The sequence below is a fragment of the Pempheris klunzingeri genome, chromosome 4 (genome assembly GCF_042242105.1).
Source record: "Pempheris klunzingeri isolate RE-2024b chromosome 4, fPemKlu1.hap1, whole genome shotgun sequence".
Classification (NCBI taxonomy): Eukaryota; Metazoa; Chordata; class Actinopteri; order Acropomatiformes; family Pempheridae; genus Pempheris; species Pempheris klunzingeri.
The window spans coordinates 3,755,992-3,774,321 of NC_092015.1; the positions used below are offsets into that span (position 1 = coordinate 3,755,992).

The following is an 18,330-nucleotide window of genomic DNA, read 5'->3' on the forward strand; positions in this document are numbered from 1 at the left end:
TTGAACTCTAAACACGGCGCCAATCTTTCTTCCGTGTAAACTCTACGTTCGCTGTCCTACATGGCGGCCGGTGCGTCTCTGAAATGATTCCGCGTACGCATATCCGCTTCCGGTGTCACGTCTACATTTCAAAATAAAAGCCCCCCCCCCCCCCCCCCCCCCACACACACACACACACACACCACTAGAATCAACAGCTACTCAACAAGTATCCTTTACTTGAATAACAGTAGCAAAACCATAGGGTAAAAATAATCTATTACAAGTAAAATACTTTATTATAAGTAAAAGTGCTTCGGTACTTCAGTAAGTACACAAGTATTAGTACCAAAATATACTAAAAGTACCAAAAGTAAATGTTCTCATTGTGCAGAAAGACCCATCCCAGAATAATAACGCTGTTGCCCATAAAGTTGGAATAATTGTTCAATACCCCCAATTTAGTTAAAGCCTGAATACACAGTTTGCACTGTGATATGTTTGGAAGAGTTTGATCAATAAAGTTGAAAAGATAAACACTTAATTTATCAAGAATAAATCACATTGTCACAATCATTTCATGAGAAGAGGTGAAAAACATTTTATTCCAACTTTATGGGCAACAGTGTATTAATCAATTATAATTATTGGCACATTAATGTGCACACATCACAGATTTTGTGGCTGGTAAAGGCGGAGCTGATTTGAACTAGTTTATCCAAACTTCTGCATGCAAATGCATTAATTTATTTACATTTTGTGTTGATAATGTCAAGCTGTAAAGTAATTAGTAACTAGTGTTATCAGATATACACAGTAAAGAAAAAGGTACGATTTTGACTTTCTAAATAAGTAGCATTAAATGGAAATACTCCAGTTAACTACAAGTACCTCGAATTTGTCCTTTCCACCACCGATAATCACCATTAAAATGTTGAGGTTGAAATATATTCTTTAAAGTAGCGCATCACTGATTTTAAAAGTGTGCACACGCTTGACTTTGAGGTGTGCTAATTGACACCGAACGTCAATTTATATGCATGTACTGTAATATCAGTCTGTAAATACTTGTTTGTAGAAGGTATCAAGTTAAAGATCTGCTCCAGACATGTTTGTTTTAAGATAACAACTTAACACCAACTGATTTTTTTTTAAAACTAAGGATTTTTTAGGATGTTATATGTTATTATATATCTTTTTTCATGTTTTCTTTGTCCTGGCCTGTGCTGCTGATGCTGGCCTGTCCAGCACATTGAGTATTTGATATTTTGTCATACAAATAAACTTGAAATGGCTCTAAATAACAGTTCTGTTACATCCAGTGTGCCAACTGAGGGAATGAAATACAAGAGAAATTCAACTGGGCGTCCCTTTGTGGCCCCAGCCCTCATTTATCTGCCTCACAAAAAGACACAAACAAACATTATCTTTCAATATCACAATTTGTATTCATTAATTCAAAGAAAACGACTGTACAGAGCCAATGATTCGCAGTTGGTTCTGATCATCATTTACATTATTGGTTCATTCATTCACTCATTTCCATGTTGGTGGTTTGTGTCGGTATGTTACAGTGATTGCATAGTGGAGGGATGGGACTTCAAGACATGCACAGCAGTACCATAATAGAGACTATATCGTTCATGCAACCTCTCTGTCCTTGTGTGTTTGTGAGGAGCAGGTGTGGATTTTTCAACCCGGCTTACTGCAAATCATCGATCTCACTCCAACACAGATTTTAAAAAAACATGAGACAGACATGGGGCAGTTTCTGCCCCAGTGTCACCAGCGTTCCCAGTTTGTTTTTACAGAAAATACATTTGTACATCATCAGGTTGCTGTAGGAAGGCATACAGAGAGACAGACAGACAGACAGACAGACAGACAGGCTGAGGGCAGATAGACAGTGGTGCTCCGGGGTCCTGGGAGGACAGAAACTATGGCAGCAAAGAACCCCATTGATCTGGAGCTCCAACAACGTAAAACAAACGCTACAAATGATTTGCTAAAACAAAAAGACGATGCCAACTGCATAACAGAATCAAATGAAGGAGTCCAGCAGATCCACGTGTAAAGTTTTCAAGGCTGCAAAACTTTTAATGCAGAAATTCCCAACAAGTAGGGAGCAAAGTAAACATAAAGCTGTGGACGTCTGCAAATGGGAAGAAACACGTTTGAATGTGACTGGAGATGAAAATGATTGTGCTTTCTTTGTGTTTAAGAGCAGAAGTTTTCTATTCCTATAATCTTTGTTCGGACACATATGGCAAAGTCAGTATGATCAATGAACTGAGATATTATTGTGATATTGTTTTCTAGAACTGCTTCATAGGAAAAAAGAAAATGAAATCATTTTTTGACACTTTGTAAGAAAACTGGTGCATTTATAGATGATTAATCTTCCAATAAAAGATCCACATAATCAGCCTCCCAGTCACAGTCAATGACACAACAGCAAAGTGCTCACACTCTTATTGACGTGTGGTTAGAATTATCAGCCCTTGATGGCCTCCGGATATTTTTTTTTGTGTTTGTGTGCTAGATTTTTTTGTCTACATGCTGGGGCAGCATCCAGGGGCGTGATGAGAGCTGGCTGTGGCTTTTCTCACCGCTCCTGGTAACATGGAAACAGAGGAGGAGGTATTTTAAAATAAAGTCGACACGATGCATGAATCAGAGCTTCATGGAGCTCAAAGTGTCAACTTCTCTTGTCATGTTTTGTCCGATCAATTAGTGGTAACCCAGAGATATTCAGTTTGTAATGTAAAGTAATATAACGTATGTAAAACAGAACAAAGCAAGTTTTTTTTTTCCTTAAGTCCAGATGAAAAAGTAATAAGCTCATAACAAGACCAGGGAAGTGATCTAAAAGGCTTAAAAAGGCGTTTTTCATTTTAACTCGACTTAAAAAATGGACAAGTGATTATTGAAACCGTTGCTAATTGATGAATTGACACATTGTTTCAGCTATAGCATGAATTTACTGTCCTCTAAACCCGAACAGGCTTTGCACCAACTGTTAAGAGCAAACAAAAAAAAAACAAAACCAAAAAACAGCTGATGCTGAAACGACCCGGAATCAAACTTTCTTCTGTCTAACTGAACGTTTCTGGGTCTGACGTCCCTCTGATGGATCCCCAACACCACTGACCATCAGGCCTCAACTCTGCAGCGGGCCAGCGTCCCTAGTGCAAAGAAAAAGTTGCATAAAGTCTCAGGTCATTGCTACCATGGCCATCAACATCATCATCATCATCATCATCATGGATAACAACATTAACAATATTAATTCTTGAACAAACCCCTCAAGATCATACTCCATATTACTGCATACTACTGGGTGGCTTTGCTGTACAAGATGCAACATGTCAAAGACTGAAACTCTGTGTTTAAGTTACCGCTGGGATGACAGGTGGAATCTGTAACGACTGACAGGCATCACACTGAGACATCAGTGAAGTTTAAGTAAAGACTCTGACTGAATCTCTCTCGTCTTGTGATGCTCTTTTCTCAGAGAGCAGCAAACACAGACCTGCATCCAAAGCGACAACAAAAACTTCTACAATCATTTCCAGCGAGAAAAGAAAACACCGACTATAAATACATTAATGGTAAACCAAAAGGTATTTTATTCGTCGTATCATCTCGGCCGACAGACTGAGGTTGATGTGAACAGAACAGCACAGACACACACAGACAGGCGGGGGCACACACGAGCTCATCCACACCACTGGTGTTTAATACTTTGCCATGATGTTAACCGTGCTGGCGCTCACATATCCGGCTGTTTCTGCAGAGCAAAACGACTCAAATAGCCTCCTTTGTGAGGAGGTCTGTCGGTGAGTTAGCTGTGCCCTGCACGCTCTGTCCTGCGTGTGTCTACAGCAACAAAGTGTGTCAGTTTATGATGCTGTCAGACTCATCGTCCGCCAGCAGAGGACTGTAACTGTGTCACTTTACACGTGGAAGATTTGCTCGTTCACAATTCACCTCTTTTAACTCCGGCTCGGTTTGTTGTGTCCAACATGCATGTAAATGATTGCATTGATCTGGCATTCACACCTACTTTAGATGCATAAAGTGTGTCGAAAAATAAAAGAAGATTTAAAAAAAAAAAAAAGTTACAGTTCTCGACATGTTTTTATGACCAACACAAAGCGGACCGACAGGTCAGGACAGAATTTAAAATCCTGGAGTGAATAAAGTACAACCTAAAAAACCAAGAACAACCAGATATAATAATACTAGTAAGATTACACCTTTAAGAAGCAGAGAAAACAATTCATCTGGCAAACATAGACTTATGAGAAGATCAAACTAAGTCTGAGTGGGATTCTTCGGCTCTACAGCCACAGAAATGACCTTCTGAAGTCCAACTGAAATCACACTTAGTCATCCAGCCAAAAATATCAGTGGTTTAGTATCTGTTGTAAATAGTTTTTCTTTATTATCAAAAGAAAGAAAAAAAACAAAAAAGGGTCTCAGGGGGAAATTCTCAGCATCTGGAGGGGAGTGTCTGTGTTTGATTGACGGTCGCTGGCAGCAGAAGAGCGAGACACAAAGTAAACTAACGTGTCCTGTAGTTCATACGCCGTAGTAGAGTTTGTTAGCAGTGGTACTGAAGAGTAAAGACCACAACAGCCCCGCTCGGGACTCTCATCAGGAGAAAAGTCCTGTAAGGCCACGTGGAAAAGCTCGAGAAGCGGCTGTGTGCTGCTCTTTAGCCGACGCGGGGAACGTTTTGAACTGAAAATGAAGAATTTCTAACTTTCCTCCATGTTGCTCGTACCATGAGCTCCACAGCTGATCAACAGTAAAATGAATAACGGACTAGTAATAGAATAAAAACTTGGCGAAAGGATGGGGAGCTAGTTTAAAAACTGTTCATTTGCATATATTACCCACAATGTAATGATCTCTTCTTTTGTCTGAGTACAAAACTCATCTTTACTGCTCCCTGTTAAGGAAAACAACTGCAGAAAACTCGACAAGCAGCACAAAGGTGAGATTTATGTTTTATCAGTAGTGTCTTCAAACTGTATTTTTTTGGTTTTACAGGAGAAGAGACTTCAAGGATGAAGGTTAACTGTTTGGTTTGGTTGGTTTCACCTCCTCCGTTAAAGAGCAGCACACAGCCGCTTCCCTCAGCTTTCCTGTGGGGCTTCGCAGTGTGTAGGTGACGTCGCACTTTGTGAGATTAGGACTGTGGTTGTGCCGTGTGTTCATACCGCAGACTCCCATTTAAAAAAGCAACTTTTAATTGTAGAAAGAGAGATTTTCATCTATCACAATGTCACAATGTCAAATTAATGTTGCAGCAAAAAAGTATGTAAGATTTGTGCCGTGACTTTTGTTAGTTAGTGTCTTTCTATGGAAAATGTATTAGTTTGTGCAAATATTACTTATTTAAAGTTAAATTATCTCATATTATCAGATTCAGATGTTCACACTGATATTTGTCCTGATAAACATTAGTGTCAGCAATACATTTACACACAGCATAGAATTAAATACAGGATTTAAAAGGTTCGCGTCATAATGTCATAACGTGTGACGTCATCTACAAATGCAGGACCCTGAGCAGGTCTGGTACCTAAACCGGGACTGACTCTCATCCTGCTGAGGTCCTTGCTCTTCAATATCACTGCTAAACAAAACACCGCCTGGTCGTGGCTTCAAAGCTGCAGCCCAGAACTAGGGGGCATTATCATGGAATCAAAAAATATATATAAATAATAAGATTCTCCCATTTAATATCTGATTTTTCGTCTTAAAGAACACCTACAGAGCAGATAGCAGCGATTTCAGCTGGACTTTAACTGAAAGAATCAAAAACAGCAGAACTGAAACGAACAAGATTTTCATACAGTAGCAGTGATATTGAAACAGCATTCCTATTTTAAAAGAATTTTAAGAAGGATTTTAAATGCTATTTGACCCATATCTGACCAGGACACTCCTATCAGGGTTTACCCATCAGCCACTGCGGCCGGTGCGTCTCACAATTCCCCAGTTGCATTTACAAGTTTATTAGACTTTTACTATTCTTGCCTCCCTTTTTTTTTCCCCCCTCCTGTCATTTATGGCTTTGTGGTGAGTTTACAGGAAATTGAACTGAAGCTGATGCGTGGATGCCGAGTCAGCGGGCTGCAAAGACGGGCTTCTTGTGACGAGTGATTTCTCTCCAAGCAAAACATGCAATCTCACAGCTTACAGACAGTTTAACCCCCTTTTTCCTAAATATTTGGTCAGTCTGATATCCTGGCTCTCAACGGTGTGTCACAACATTCATTCATTTATTCACTCATTCCTTGTCCAGTTGTACACAGATGGGATGCTGTAACCTTTTAAACCTGCTGAGTTATATTCCTCTGTGTGTGTGTGTGAGTGTGTGTGTGTGTGTGTGTGTGTGTGTGTGTGTGTGTGGGTCTGTGTTGTGGTTCGGACGTGTCTGGAAGACTGAGGTGGCGTCTGAGGGGACAAACATAGTAACACGTGAAGCACACGGTAAGCACACACTAACATAAATAACCTGAGAGCTATGGAGACCCTGGGAGCGGAGAGCAGCAGCACACACACACACACACACACACACACACACACACACACACACACACACACACACACACACACACACACACACACACACACACACTCACACACACGTGCACACAAAAACAAGATATTTTGAATTCTGTATAAAAAAAGGATGCAACAGCTTTGTGTGAATAAATTAAAGAGAATACCCAAGGAGTACTTTGATGTTGTAAGAGAATAAAAGAGTAGATGAGGCCTGTTTGCAGCCCGAGGGCCTCATTGGTTAAAAACATGCCAGTGCAGATTTTGTGCTTATGACCAAAGCCAAACACGTAATTTATGAAGGACTGATCCTGATGCTAAAATCAGCAGGTTGCAATGAATTTCACTAATTTCCTTTGAGATATCAAAACATAATTGTTAGCCTCTACAGGTACCCAAAATATGAATGTTTTGTTTTCTATTTTCTAACATTAATAAAGTAATAAATAAACATTTTAACCAATGAGGCCCCTGGGAACCAGAGTCTACCACTCAGGTGAGTGTAGTATTTACATCTTTCTGATCATTGATCCAAGAGCTGTACATGTTTTTCTATAAATTAGAGCTGGAGCGACCACACCGTCCTGTAGTCTTGATGCCGCATCTTAAACACCAACTGTCTTCAAGAGAAAACCTTTAATCCAGAATAGATGCTGTATGAACGAAGAGGAGCTGCTCTGTTTGCTCTTTCGTGTGTAGATTTCAATGTTAAATGTAAGATTTCAAGGACATTTCGAGGTTGTGATTGATCTTAAGGTCCAGATTTGGGTGTATTTTTATTCAAGTGTTTAGACATTTTTGCTTTTCTGGTTTTTATTTGCGTGTGTGTTCCTCGGCCATCTACTCTTCTGTTGTCTTAAATATCATCGTGCCACCTTCTGATAATCAGCACGGCACCGTAGCTGTTTCTCAGTGTTGGTTCATCCGTGGTGAGTTTGGATGAACGTGGTTTCAGTGCTGTTTGGTACCAAAGTAAAACCAGCTTCAGTCCCACAATTTTTTTTTTTCTGGGGCCAGACCTCGAGACAGATCGGACGAAGTGGAGAAAAAAAAATTAACAAAAAAAAAACAAAAAAACGTTCCCTTAAGTTTGTATGTCTGTAAAACATTTTGGCATAATTTCATTCTCTTTCGATTTCCGAGGAGTAATAAGACATAGTGTAGGATGTCCCGACTTACAGACAGACAGATAGATACAGTAGATAGGACAGACAGACAAGAAATACATACAGATAACAGCTCATCTCATAGAAAAAACAAACATGGAACAGAATGAGCTACGTTTTATCGCACTACCAGCAATCAGTAACAGCCTTTGAGTTAACGTGATGCGTGTCCCGACTCTCTCTCGCATTAACGCCACCCGGGGTTCAGCAGCACGAAAAATCTCTCTGCAGTTCTCTGAAACAGCCACCAGGGGGGGGGCGACAGTGACTCCGTGTGTTCGTACGGAGACACAGAAGAAGAGAGAGAGAGAAAGAGAGAGAAAGATGTCTCCTGCTCCAAATCCGTCCTGTCCTTCCTATGAGTGAGCCTGGGTCAATCCTTCTGTCCTGTGTGTCACTTTCCGTCCAAACACAATCACTTTGTTGACAGTGTTGGAGGCGTAGAGGAGGAGGGGGGCGTTCACTACCAGTCTACAGCCCCGCCTCCTACCCAGAGTTCGTAGGCTTCAATCCCGACCAATACGTCACTCGGGTCACTTTTTCTTACCAGACTTTTCCGAGCGCTTCGCGTCCGACTTCCCGCCCCGATCTGACCTCTCCGACCGTTCTCCTCTCTCTCTTTCCTTCTCCTTCTCTCTCTCCCTCTCTTTCTCCTTTTCTTTGTCTGCCCGCTCGATCCGGTCGGCCCGGTCCGAGCGCTCGCCGCCTCGGTCCGACCTGTTGTCCCCCTTGCTGCCGTCGCGACGCGTGCCCTCGTCGGTGGATGAGGTAGTTGGTTGGGGCTGACCCCATTTGGCAATCTCCTCGTGCTCCGTGATACTGGCGGTGATGTTGGTCACCCACGATTTGAGGTCATCCTGCGAGGGGAGAGCGGTGACAGATGACAGCTGATTGGTTATTTACTGACATGGATTGCACATAACTTCAGGTGTCTCAATGATAAATTCTACATTGTTTGATTGATAAGCGCAGGAATGTCTCACCTCATCTTTTGCATGAAACAAAAACTCGCTACCATCCTTCGTCCTGCAAAGCGGAGGAGAGGAACTGGTTTTACAAACAGTGCAGTGCAAAGCAAGAAATGTGTTTTAAGACCAGGTTCACACGGGATTTTGCAACTTAAGGGAAACTCCAGCGATTTAGTTTGTCACTTCCATAAAGTTGGGGGATTCACAAGAATCAGATTTGGAAGAAAGTGTGCAAAAATCGAAGTAGCAGAGGCCGAGATGCTCTGACTTTATAGCTTTCACACCTTCGGGAAAACAAACCCTGATGCATTTGCTTGGTTAAATATACAGATCTGTGGGTTAAGCATGATTTTAGGAAGTTCACACATCTGTATTTGTAGCGAATCTATTTAAGTAAATCATTTGGTGATCATATGTGTGAAAATATGTGTGCAATTAAAAATATTTTGAGATTAATCTGACCCATTATAGTGCAAACCCGCGGGTCAAGAGTACAAACACAACATCTACGAGTTTGAGAACATCTCCTCACTTGAGCGTGAAGACGTTCTTCTTCTTCTTGTAGCCGTTGGTGACGTCGCAGTGGCAGTGGGAGAGGCTGAGCAGCGGCTCGTTGTTGTAGGGCGTGGAGGTGTTCTTGGCGTCCTTGTAGAAACCCATCTCCCCTTTGTTCAGCACGCAGTACAGGTTGACCCATGACCTGCTGTGGTGTGGGAAGGCGGGAGATGTGAGGGGAGGAGGAGGGTAAGGTGGAAGGGAGGAGTACGGGAAAGGTGGTGGTTGTGGGGAGGAAGGGAGGGGGTGGGGGGGGAGATGGGAGGAGTCAGGAAGAGCTGGAGAGTCGCTCTCGCTAAGCTAACACCTCACTCACCTGACCAGAGCAGACAGGTAGGTAGGCGGGATGGACCGGCGCCAAGAAGGGAGGAGGAAACACACTGCTGAACAAACACAGACGAACGGATGCACAGACAGACGGACGGACGGAGGAGGTGGGGGATGGAGGGATGGGGAGGGAGGCTACGTACAGTTTGTGTGGCTCTGTTTGCGGGGTTCATATATGACTTACCTTGGAGGAGACGACAGGAGCAGCCAGTAGCACCAAGGAAGAGAGGAGGAAAGAAGGGAGAGTTTGGTTAAATGGCATTTTGGCAACAACACAACTTAAACTTATCGTCATGCTTCTCTTTCCTCTATGAGCGTGTTTACATGCACACAGCATTCCAATTAATAGCCCAAATACAGGTATTATTCAGAGCAAGCTGTCTGTGTGCAGCTTAATATCCCGATTTCAAAACAGTGGAAACAGAACTCAGACTGGTGCATGTGATAAGGTGTCTACACTGCTAACAAAACAACAAGATACAGTTTATTGGAACAGTGTGTTTTTAATAATACTACACACAATTGGCTTTTAACACCCGCATATTTCTCTTTAAACAAATGTCACCCTTGATTTTGGTAATAGTGGTTTGACAGAAGAAAAGAGTTAACTATAAAGCTCTTCCCACTCTTATGGTGGAAAACCTCTAGCAGGTTGGAGTCAGACATTATTTTCCAGGCGATCATAACAAGAGGTGTTGTTGTTCACGGAGCTTCGCTTAAAAATTCAGGACCGACATCCGAGAATGTGACGTCTGCAACAACTCACGACTGAATACCAACCATTGACACTTTTACTGTGTTGTATTGTTCTTCTATCATTTTTTGACTTATTTTATTCCTGTTATTTCTATTTTCAATGAGTTGTATCTTTCACTTTATATTATGCATTCTAGTTATTCTATTTAATTGTTTTTGGTGTGATTTTGTGTTCATTTTATGTCTGTTTGATGTATAAAAGGTGCCATACAATACTATTATTGGATAATTGGATTATTACTGGATCCATGAGAGCAGAAATATGACATGACACGTGTCTCTGCTTCCATCTTGGTTTTTTTTTTTTCAGTTTACATTGTAGCACCACATGCCTCCAAATAGAAATTATTGATTAATTTCACACAGTGTGACATATACAAAATAATTTATCTTTTATCTTACATATAAAAATCTGAATAAAGTTAAAATAAAGTCCTTTACAGTAGTATTTATCTTAGGATACTGACAGAAACTTAATGTGTAACTGAGTAATGACAGCTGTAAGCCAAAAATGATGTGAAACTGAAAGATTTAAATGCCGTGATGTGCAATATCCAGTTCATCAGCGTACACACCCTTCACATGCACCTTGTCCCATTAGAGGAAACACTTGGTTATCCTGAATAATACCAGAATATTAATGTGCACATAAACATACTCAGTGCCTCGTCATGTAGCTCTGTAACAGAGACACGTTGAATCTCATCTTCCTTCCTCACAGACTAACTGTATTCTCTCTTTCTCTCTGACTGGAGGAAACGGTCTGACGGTCCGCCCCAAAGCTTTCCTCCTCCAATCAGAGTTCAATCAAAAAGAGAGCACACAGAAAAGCAGAGGAGGAGCTTTTCAGAGATTCACACTTGTCCAGATTGAAGCCATTCAGGATTATGCTTTACCTTGCCATGTACATAACAGGGCATGTACATACGAGACATCCATTGCCTTGTGTGGGCACGTGAGTGGGACTCATCCAAAGCTGGAAGGGGATGAGATATTAGCTGTGCGTGGTCAGCCCAGCCACTAGAGGGCAGTGCAGAGAGAGACTTTGCCATTGGTGTCTCTCTGGAGGAAGCAGGGCAGTCATCTGTGGAGGCCAAGTGTTGTCTGTGTGTGTGTGTCTGCTGTGTGTGTGTGTGTGTGTGTGTGTGGGTGCAGGCTAAGCGACTGGACACAAGGCGGGGCACCCCAACAGCTCCATCAACCTCCACTCCTATCAGCCAGCCAGCCTTTTCTGTAGTGCTTTAATCTGTGTTAGATCAGGCGGCATCGTAAGCATCATGCGTGGCGTTTCCACATGCAGTAAGAGTTCTGCAGCACGATTCCTGCAGCTTGTTCTTTTAGTTCATGTGACTGTTGCTCTTCACATTCTGATCCTGATGATCAGAGATGACAAAACATCAAATATCCAGAGGCTGCAGCCTGATATGAGGAGAACCCAGAGCGCCTCCTGGTGCCAATATCAGCGGAACAGTCTAATGTTTCAACGTCTGCATCTGTGCTTTTCTTCAGTAGATAATTACTTAGTTATGGAGGCCACTTCTCAAGTTAATAGTAACACAGTTTAAACAATTACATTACAGAAATCAGATGTTCTAATTCTTTGGGAGCAGATGGAGACAAAATGCCCCTTATTTCCTTTTCTACTTTTTGTTAGCCACTAAACAAAATAAAATGAAAATGTCATCGACTGCATCTAAACATGTGTAAACCTTAATGCACGCATGCTTCTAAAGTAAACCTAAAGCTTAGCTGAGTATCGCCTTTATCTTGTCGACCCAGACGCTGGGCCAACCAATGAGGCGTCGCATGTCATCTGCGCCGGTGATCGTCATGCATCTGTTCGACATGTCGGACGAAGTGTCAGCGCAGTGTGTGAGCTCGTTAGCTTAGCATGCTGGTGTCATGCCCCTGTCATCACTGTCGAATCAATGATTGGAGGGAGCAGCGAAGTCATGAGAAAGAGACACCGGAGATATTACAGGTCAAATAGCATTTGTAAAATATTTAAGTATAAGTACTTCAGCACTTAAAGAACGGGGTTTGCAACAATCAACAGTAAAATTTGGATTTAGCACCAACAGGTGGAATGTAAAAGTCATGTTGGTATCATTTGTTGTGAAAGATAACTTACTTGGCAACATATCAACATATCTCACTTATCTGGTACTCCGAGAAAGTAATAAATCACATTCCTGGAGTACCAAATCAAACTGGGAGCATTACCTCCAAGCACCATTTGACCGTACACATCTTCTGATTAAAGAATCAGGATTCCTTAAGTCTGATACTCATGAGTTCATCCTCCTTCCCCTCGACTTCTCTCATCTGCCCGTCCAGATTTTACGCACATCATTATGACCCTGAACACCCACCTATTGGTGCTCTTCTTCAGACTCTCGATGTCCAGCTTGCGGAAAAGGAAGCCCTCATGGTGTGCGGTGTGTGTTGGCGGCTGGGGGACAGCCGGGCTGCTCTGGGCCGGAGCGGACCTGGACCGCCGCGTCGTCTCTCCCGGCTCTTTGGGTCGCGGTCGGCGCCGTGGTTTGGGTCTGTCCCGAGCTCGCGGCCGGTCGAGACGGGAAGACTTCTCTGGTAGCCCGTTAGGCAGGCGGGGTACCTCACCACGGGCCTGAGGGTGAGGAGGGGTGATGGAGTCAGTAAGAATCTGGTTCATAGTTCAAAACTAAAGCCTTTGACGGCCTTTAGTATCATTAAGCGTGTGTGTTTTCATCATCTAAAGCACAGATGTATGCTGTGATTGTAAAGACAACATCTGCTCTGAAGGTCTAAAAGTGTTCACTTTTATGTAAACTAGTGAAGTCATCATCATCAGAGGTGATGCAGTGATGTACCCATAAACTGACAGAGCACAAATGAACACTGTGTCTCTTTGCAAACTGTATTTGGATGAAATGCACACATAAATCTCCAGACCTGTGCTGCTTCTCTTTCTTGCAGCTGCTCTACAATTTCTGCCAGCGTGGATCTCTTTTCTCTGTAGGAAAGATGCAAATTAGAGAATCAGACAGTTAGAGTTGTAAATAAAAAATATCAATCATTAGTTTTTTCATTTCTTTCCTGCAAAATCATCTATGACTATAATGCCCGCCTGTCTTACAGACTGCTCAGCAGAGGAATACAGTAACTTCCAACTCCAAAATATCTCTTTAAGCATCCATTCCTCTGCTGTATAATCTGTTCCTGGTGTCCACTTTTTAAATGTAGACACTCCATGTGCTTCATAATACATTAGACAAGACAGCACAACCTAAAAGACACCTCACCCTCCTGCAGAGCGTCTGTCTGAGTGCTCCTTCCCGGTGTCGTGCTCGCTGGATTCCTGCCTCTCCAGCCGGTGTCGGTCCCTCTCTCTCCGCCGGCCCTCGTGGCTCCCGTGGCCCTCCTGTTCGCTGGATGTTTGCCTCTCCAGCGTCCGCCTCTCCCGTCTCTCGGCATGTTCCCTCCACACCTCCTGAGGCAGCTCGTCCCTGCGTGCCTGGATCAGCTGCTCGCTGGACAGCTGCCTTTCTATCCTGTGGTCCCTGTGGTGAGCGTGGGTCTGGACCTGGGGCTCGGCCTGGCCTAACGGGTCGGTCCTGGACCCCCGAGGCCCTCTGGTGGGCTCGCTGTGCAGACGCTCCCGGCTCGGCTCCTGGAGCACCACCTCGGCCATCACGGCCACCTCCGCTCTCTCCGTCCCGATCTCTCCCATCATCATCTCTCTCTCCCTGCCCTTCTCCCTCGCTTTCTCCAGCCGGCTGGCCACGAGCAGCGGCGTCACTGCATCATCCAGGTGTTTGATTTTGGGCTGCCGTAGGTACGGGGATGTTTTCACCTCCAGTGTCCTCGCCGCCTGCACTGGTTGGAGGTGACTCATTGCCTTTGCTGCTTGGTCTTTTGCTGCACTGGCACTCTCTCGCGCCTGGTTGGCTGAGACAAGCATGGCCGCCGTGGCAACTGAGGCGATGGAGGAAGGCGAGGGCTGGCCAAGTCCTGCAGCCACACCCACTACGCTGCCGTGGCGCGCCTCCAGGGTGTGGCGGTAGCTGGAGCCGTTCATCACGGGGGTGTAGTTAGCGACTGTGGACCCCAGCCGATGGGCCACAGACGAAGGGGAGGGTGTAGGCGTGGCAGGTGAGGGCGAAGGAGGAGAGCTGGCTTCGTTCTGTTCATAGATGGTCTGTCTCGTTACGGGGGAGACTGGGAGGCGGGGGAGGTTGGATGGACTGGGTAAGGCATCTAGGGGGTCCAGGAAGACTTTGCGACCCAGCAGAGGGGTCGGGGGTAGTTTACTTTGCTCTGCTTTCAACTTTTCTACCTGCAGAAAGAAAACAGAACCAGCTCTTATTCTGGCCAGGTTGTATAAGTATTTACACAGAGATGACGATGACGATGACGATGATGATGATGATGATGATGATGATGATGATAGTACCGTGGTGAGTCGTCGCAGTGAGCTGAATCGCTCTTCCCAGGTGGCGGCGGCTTTGCGGAAGGCTTCATGTCGACGAATCAGCTGCTCCACCTCGTCCACGCTCCCGCCCAGCTCGTTGCTGTTAATGAACGGCTCCTGAGCGGACAGCCAGGCCTCCGCCACTACGGCCTCCTGGGCAAACTGGTGAACCTCCAACACTGAAGGCAGGAGAGGAGAATATAACATTCACAAGGAAAACTTTTAAAAGTTCTTTTTTTTTTACATTCTTCTCTTGAATATTATATCTGTACTTATTCTCAAAATGTGCATCTCTGTGTGTTTGTGCATTTGTCAATATTTATGAAAGAAGGAGTGTGTGTGTGTGTGTGTGTGTGTGTGTGTGTACGTACATTGCTGTAGGACTTCCCAATGCCTGTCCCATTTCTCAGACAGCTCATGTTGCTTAGCAACCACCTTTTCCAGCTTCTCCTTGATCTGACAATCGAAATCAGCAACATGAGAATCACAGCATCACAAAAGTCAGAGTCACATTTAGAGCTAAAGTTAAACACATACACACAAACACACATAGAGAGAAGCTACTCTACATTTTTATGTGTGTAAGCAGCAAACACGTCGGCAGAACAGTGACGGCGATAAGAGTCGGAGAATAAAGTCACCTGCATGAACAGGATTGGATGTAACGTGGCACATAGCTCAGGGTGATGATGCCGACAGCTGACTGTCTGACTGTGACTCTGCCTGGATTAATACTATTAATACTATCATTAAATAGCAGCTCACCTGTTTATCAGTCAGTGTAGGTCCCCATACCAAAATCTAATTTAAGGACATTTTCATGGAGTTTTAAAAGCATGTGGGACCCTGTTCAATGGTCAACAGGCATTTTGTAGAGGAGTTGTAGTGTAAAAATAATGCAATATGATTTATGATACTACTATTGTTCTTGCTGTGCTGCTCCAGTTTCCCTTTTTTGAGGTTTTACCTTAAGTTTACAATAATTATCAGACTTCCTGATCTCACCTCTTCAGCTGCTGGGTTTCTAGCAGCCAGCAGGGTTTTGCCCATCTCGATACACTCCAGCGTGCTCCGGCTGCGAGCCTCCACTTCGCTCTTCAGACTCTGGTGATAATTCATCAGCACCTCTACTGAGGACACGTCCCTGCAGGGACCACAGAGCACACGCAGAGACACTTAGCTCACCAGGTACCTTTAGATCCTTTCTTTATTGCATTTTTGAAGAAATTATTTTACCATCCTAATATAATCTGTGATACCGTCATACACAGAGAATGGAAACAGAAAAACAGAAACGTAAAAATGTGTTTTAAAGATATTTGGACTGGTAAGTTGCTCAGAGAAACCTTCAATCAAATCTTTAGAAGTAATTGGGGGTTTTAATGGAGATTTGATCATGAGAAAAATATCCCAGCATCAGTTACCTGCTCTGTTCTAACAAGATTGGATACAGATCTGTTTACAAGAGAGAATTGGATGGATTACAGAAATGTTGGTTATTCTTTGCTACAAACAGGTTTTTGTCCTATTTTGGAGAGAAAATCTCTTCTCTCCTGTCAGATAACTGGTTATTTACATATAACTGGCTTTTTATGTATAGTATCTGCTAATGACAGTCATTTTTAACCTAATTTTGATCCGTTTGAGTCTGAGGCAAAGTCATTCAAGACCACATAACAGAGTCTGAAAGGCCAAATCCTATTTGGTCTGTAACTCCACTTCCTCTGGTTATTATAATTTTTGTATAATCCTGTGAGAGCTATAAATGCTTTATTTTGTGCCACCCTGATTAAACACTGCGGCAGGATGGTTTCTGTTCCTGTAGCGTGGATACCTGGGCTTCTCTCCCGTCCCTATCTGACAGATGATCGAGTCCATCCACATGATCTGATCTCGGACCATGCCGAAGAACCTCAGCTTGTCCGTCTCGGTGGTGATCTGCACCCGACACTCCTCGCAGGACGTAAGCAGCTCTTTCCAGCAGTGCATCACTTCCTGCTCGCGGCATGCAATGGCTTCGGCCTTCTCGCCGGCGTACACCGTCCTGAGCTGGGCTGCGCTCTCCTGCAGCTGACGCACCTGGCAGAGCGCAAAGCACGACTTTAGGAAAACGCAAGCTGAACAAGGAAGAAGCAGAAATTCAAAAAGATGGGAAGAGTAAGAGTTTGTTTTCCAAGTGACGCACAAAACACAGCTGCTCTGACAGCTGTGTTGTAGTCTGGGCCAAATGGTACAGGCTCTGTCACTGGATTTGACTCAGAGCAGCTGTGATTTTGCATCGTTCTTCAGCAAAATGTACTTCTGTTTCTGTGCCCCAGGTGCATGACAGTGACTACATAAATCAAAATTAAATGCAGAGTAAGAAGGTAGTTTTGCCATGAGGATTCTTTTAGTATCAATCTTTACTCAATGCAACTTTTTTAAAATGACTTTAATTCAACCAATTAATCATGTCAAAGCTCCAACCATAGCTGTAAGAATAAGTAAACACAATACTGGTCATCATTATTGCTACTGTCCTGATTCAAAATGATCTCCTCCACCTACATCTGCTGGGTGATTACATGTAAACTAGCATCAGAAACAGTCCTGTGGGGCTTTACAGCGTGATCATCACTCAGTCTTTGTGACTCTTCCCTGCACGAGTCTCGAGGTCAGTGCATAAAGAAGCAGGTCATGTTATATGCATGTCTGTTCATGTGCATGTTGCTTTACTTGCGTGACCAGCAGCTGGATGTCCTGCTCGAAGCTGTGCAGGAGTCTCTGCAGGGTGCTGGTGTTGGCGGTGCTGCCCTGCCGAGCACGAACTTCCGGCAGCCTTCGATGTTTGTCCTCAATCTGGGCCAAAACCTGAATAAAAAAAAGCAGTCCGGACACGTTTGGTGTAAACAGTGTGTGGAGAAAAGTAGGACAGACACTTAATGTGGATGTAATTAATCTAAATCAATCTGCTCCTTTTAAAAGAAATGTCATTTTTCTGGGCAAATCTGAGACAAACAGAGATTTAAGCTTTGTATGTTATGTTATGTTGCATCGAATTTCCCTTCAGAGATTAATAAAGTCGTATCATTGCCCCATATAAGCACGTAAAAGACATTTTTCTCATATAGCATCTTTCAAAACCAAGGTTGCAAAGTGCTTAACTCAACCATAGAGGCTTAACAATAACAATTAACAACATTAAAACAACAGTTAAAGGCATCACAAATCAATATAAAGTGGACGATAATATTGTGCTATATTGTATAAACCACTACATCATATCTCAGGTGTCTCACCTCTCTGCAGTCAGAGAAGAACTTGTGCAGCTGGTGTGAGGCGGCGAGCATCTGCGCCCGGGTCTCCATGAGCTCCAGCAGGTCGGCCCAGGCCTCGTTCACTCCATCCTTCCATTCAGCGATGGTGGCGGCGTCTGAGTGGCCGTAGTCGATGAGCTCGTCCACCATCTGGTTGACGGCCGTCACTCGCTCCTGCCCCACACTGCCCGTCTCCGACGCGAACTCCGTAAACTTCTCCTGCAGGACCTGGAGGTGTGGCAGTGGCAGAG

At 43.8% G+C, this 18,330-nt stretch overlaps 1 protein-coding gene across 1 annotated transcript in view; it reads right to left on the bottom strand.

Moving 5' to 3' along the window:
• Positions 1-8,175: 8,175 nt before the first annotated feature.
• Positions 8,176-18,330, bottom strand: part of LOC139200096 (spectrin beta chain, non-erythrocytic 4) — a 68,067-nt gene continuing 57,912 nt past the window's right edge. The window contains exons 31-42 of the mRNA XM_070829327.1: positions 18,062-18,307; positions 17,499-17,633; positions 16,618-16,862; positions 15,789-15,927; positions 15,155-15,239; positions 14,766-14,962; positions 13,615-14,648; positions 13,265-13,325; positions 12,703-12,959; positions 9,225-9,392; positions 8,708-8,750; positions 8,176-8,581 (exon numbers count right to left, since the gene is read on the bottom strand). Coding sequence (XP_070685428.1) covers positions 8,258-8,581; positions 8,708-8,750; positions 9,225-9,392; positions 12,703-12,959; positions 13,265-13,325; positions 13,615-14,648; positions 14,766-14,962; positions 15,155-15,239; positions 15,789-15,927; positions 16,618-16,862; positions 17,499-17,633; positions 18,062-18,307 — 2,934 coding nt within the window. The 3' untranslated portion in view covers positions 8,176-8,257. The remainder of the gene's footprint in view (positions 8,582-8,707; positions 8,751-9,224; positions 9,393-12,702; positions 12,960-13,264; positions 13,326-13,614; positions 14,649-14,765; positions 14,963-15,154; positions 15,240-15,788; positions 15,928-16,617; positions 16,863-17,498; positions 17,634-18,061; positions 18,308-18,330) is intronic.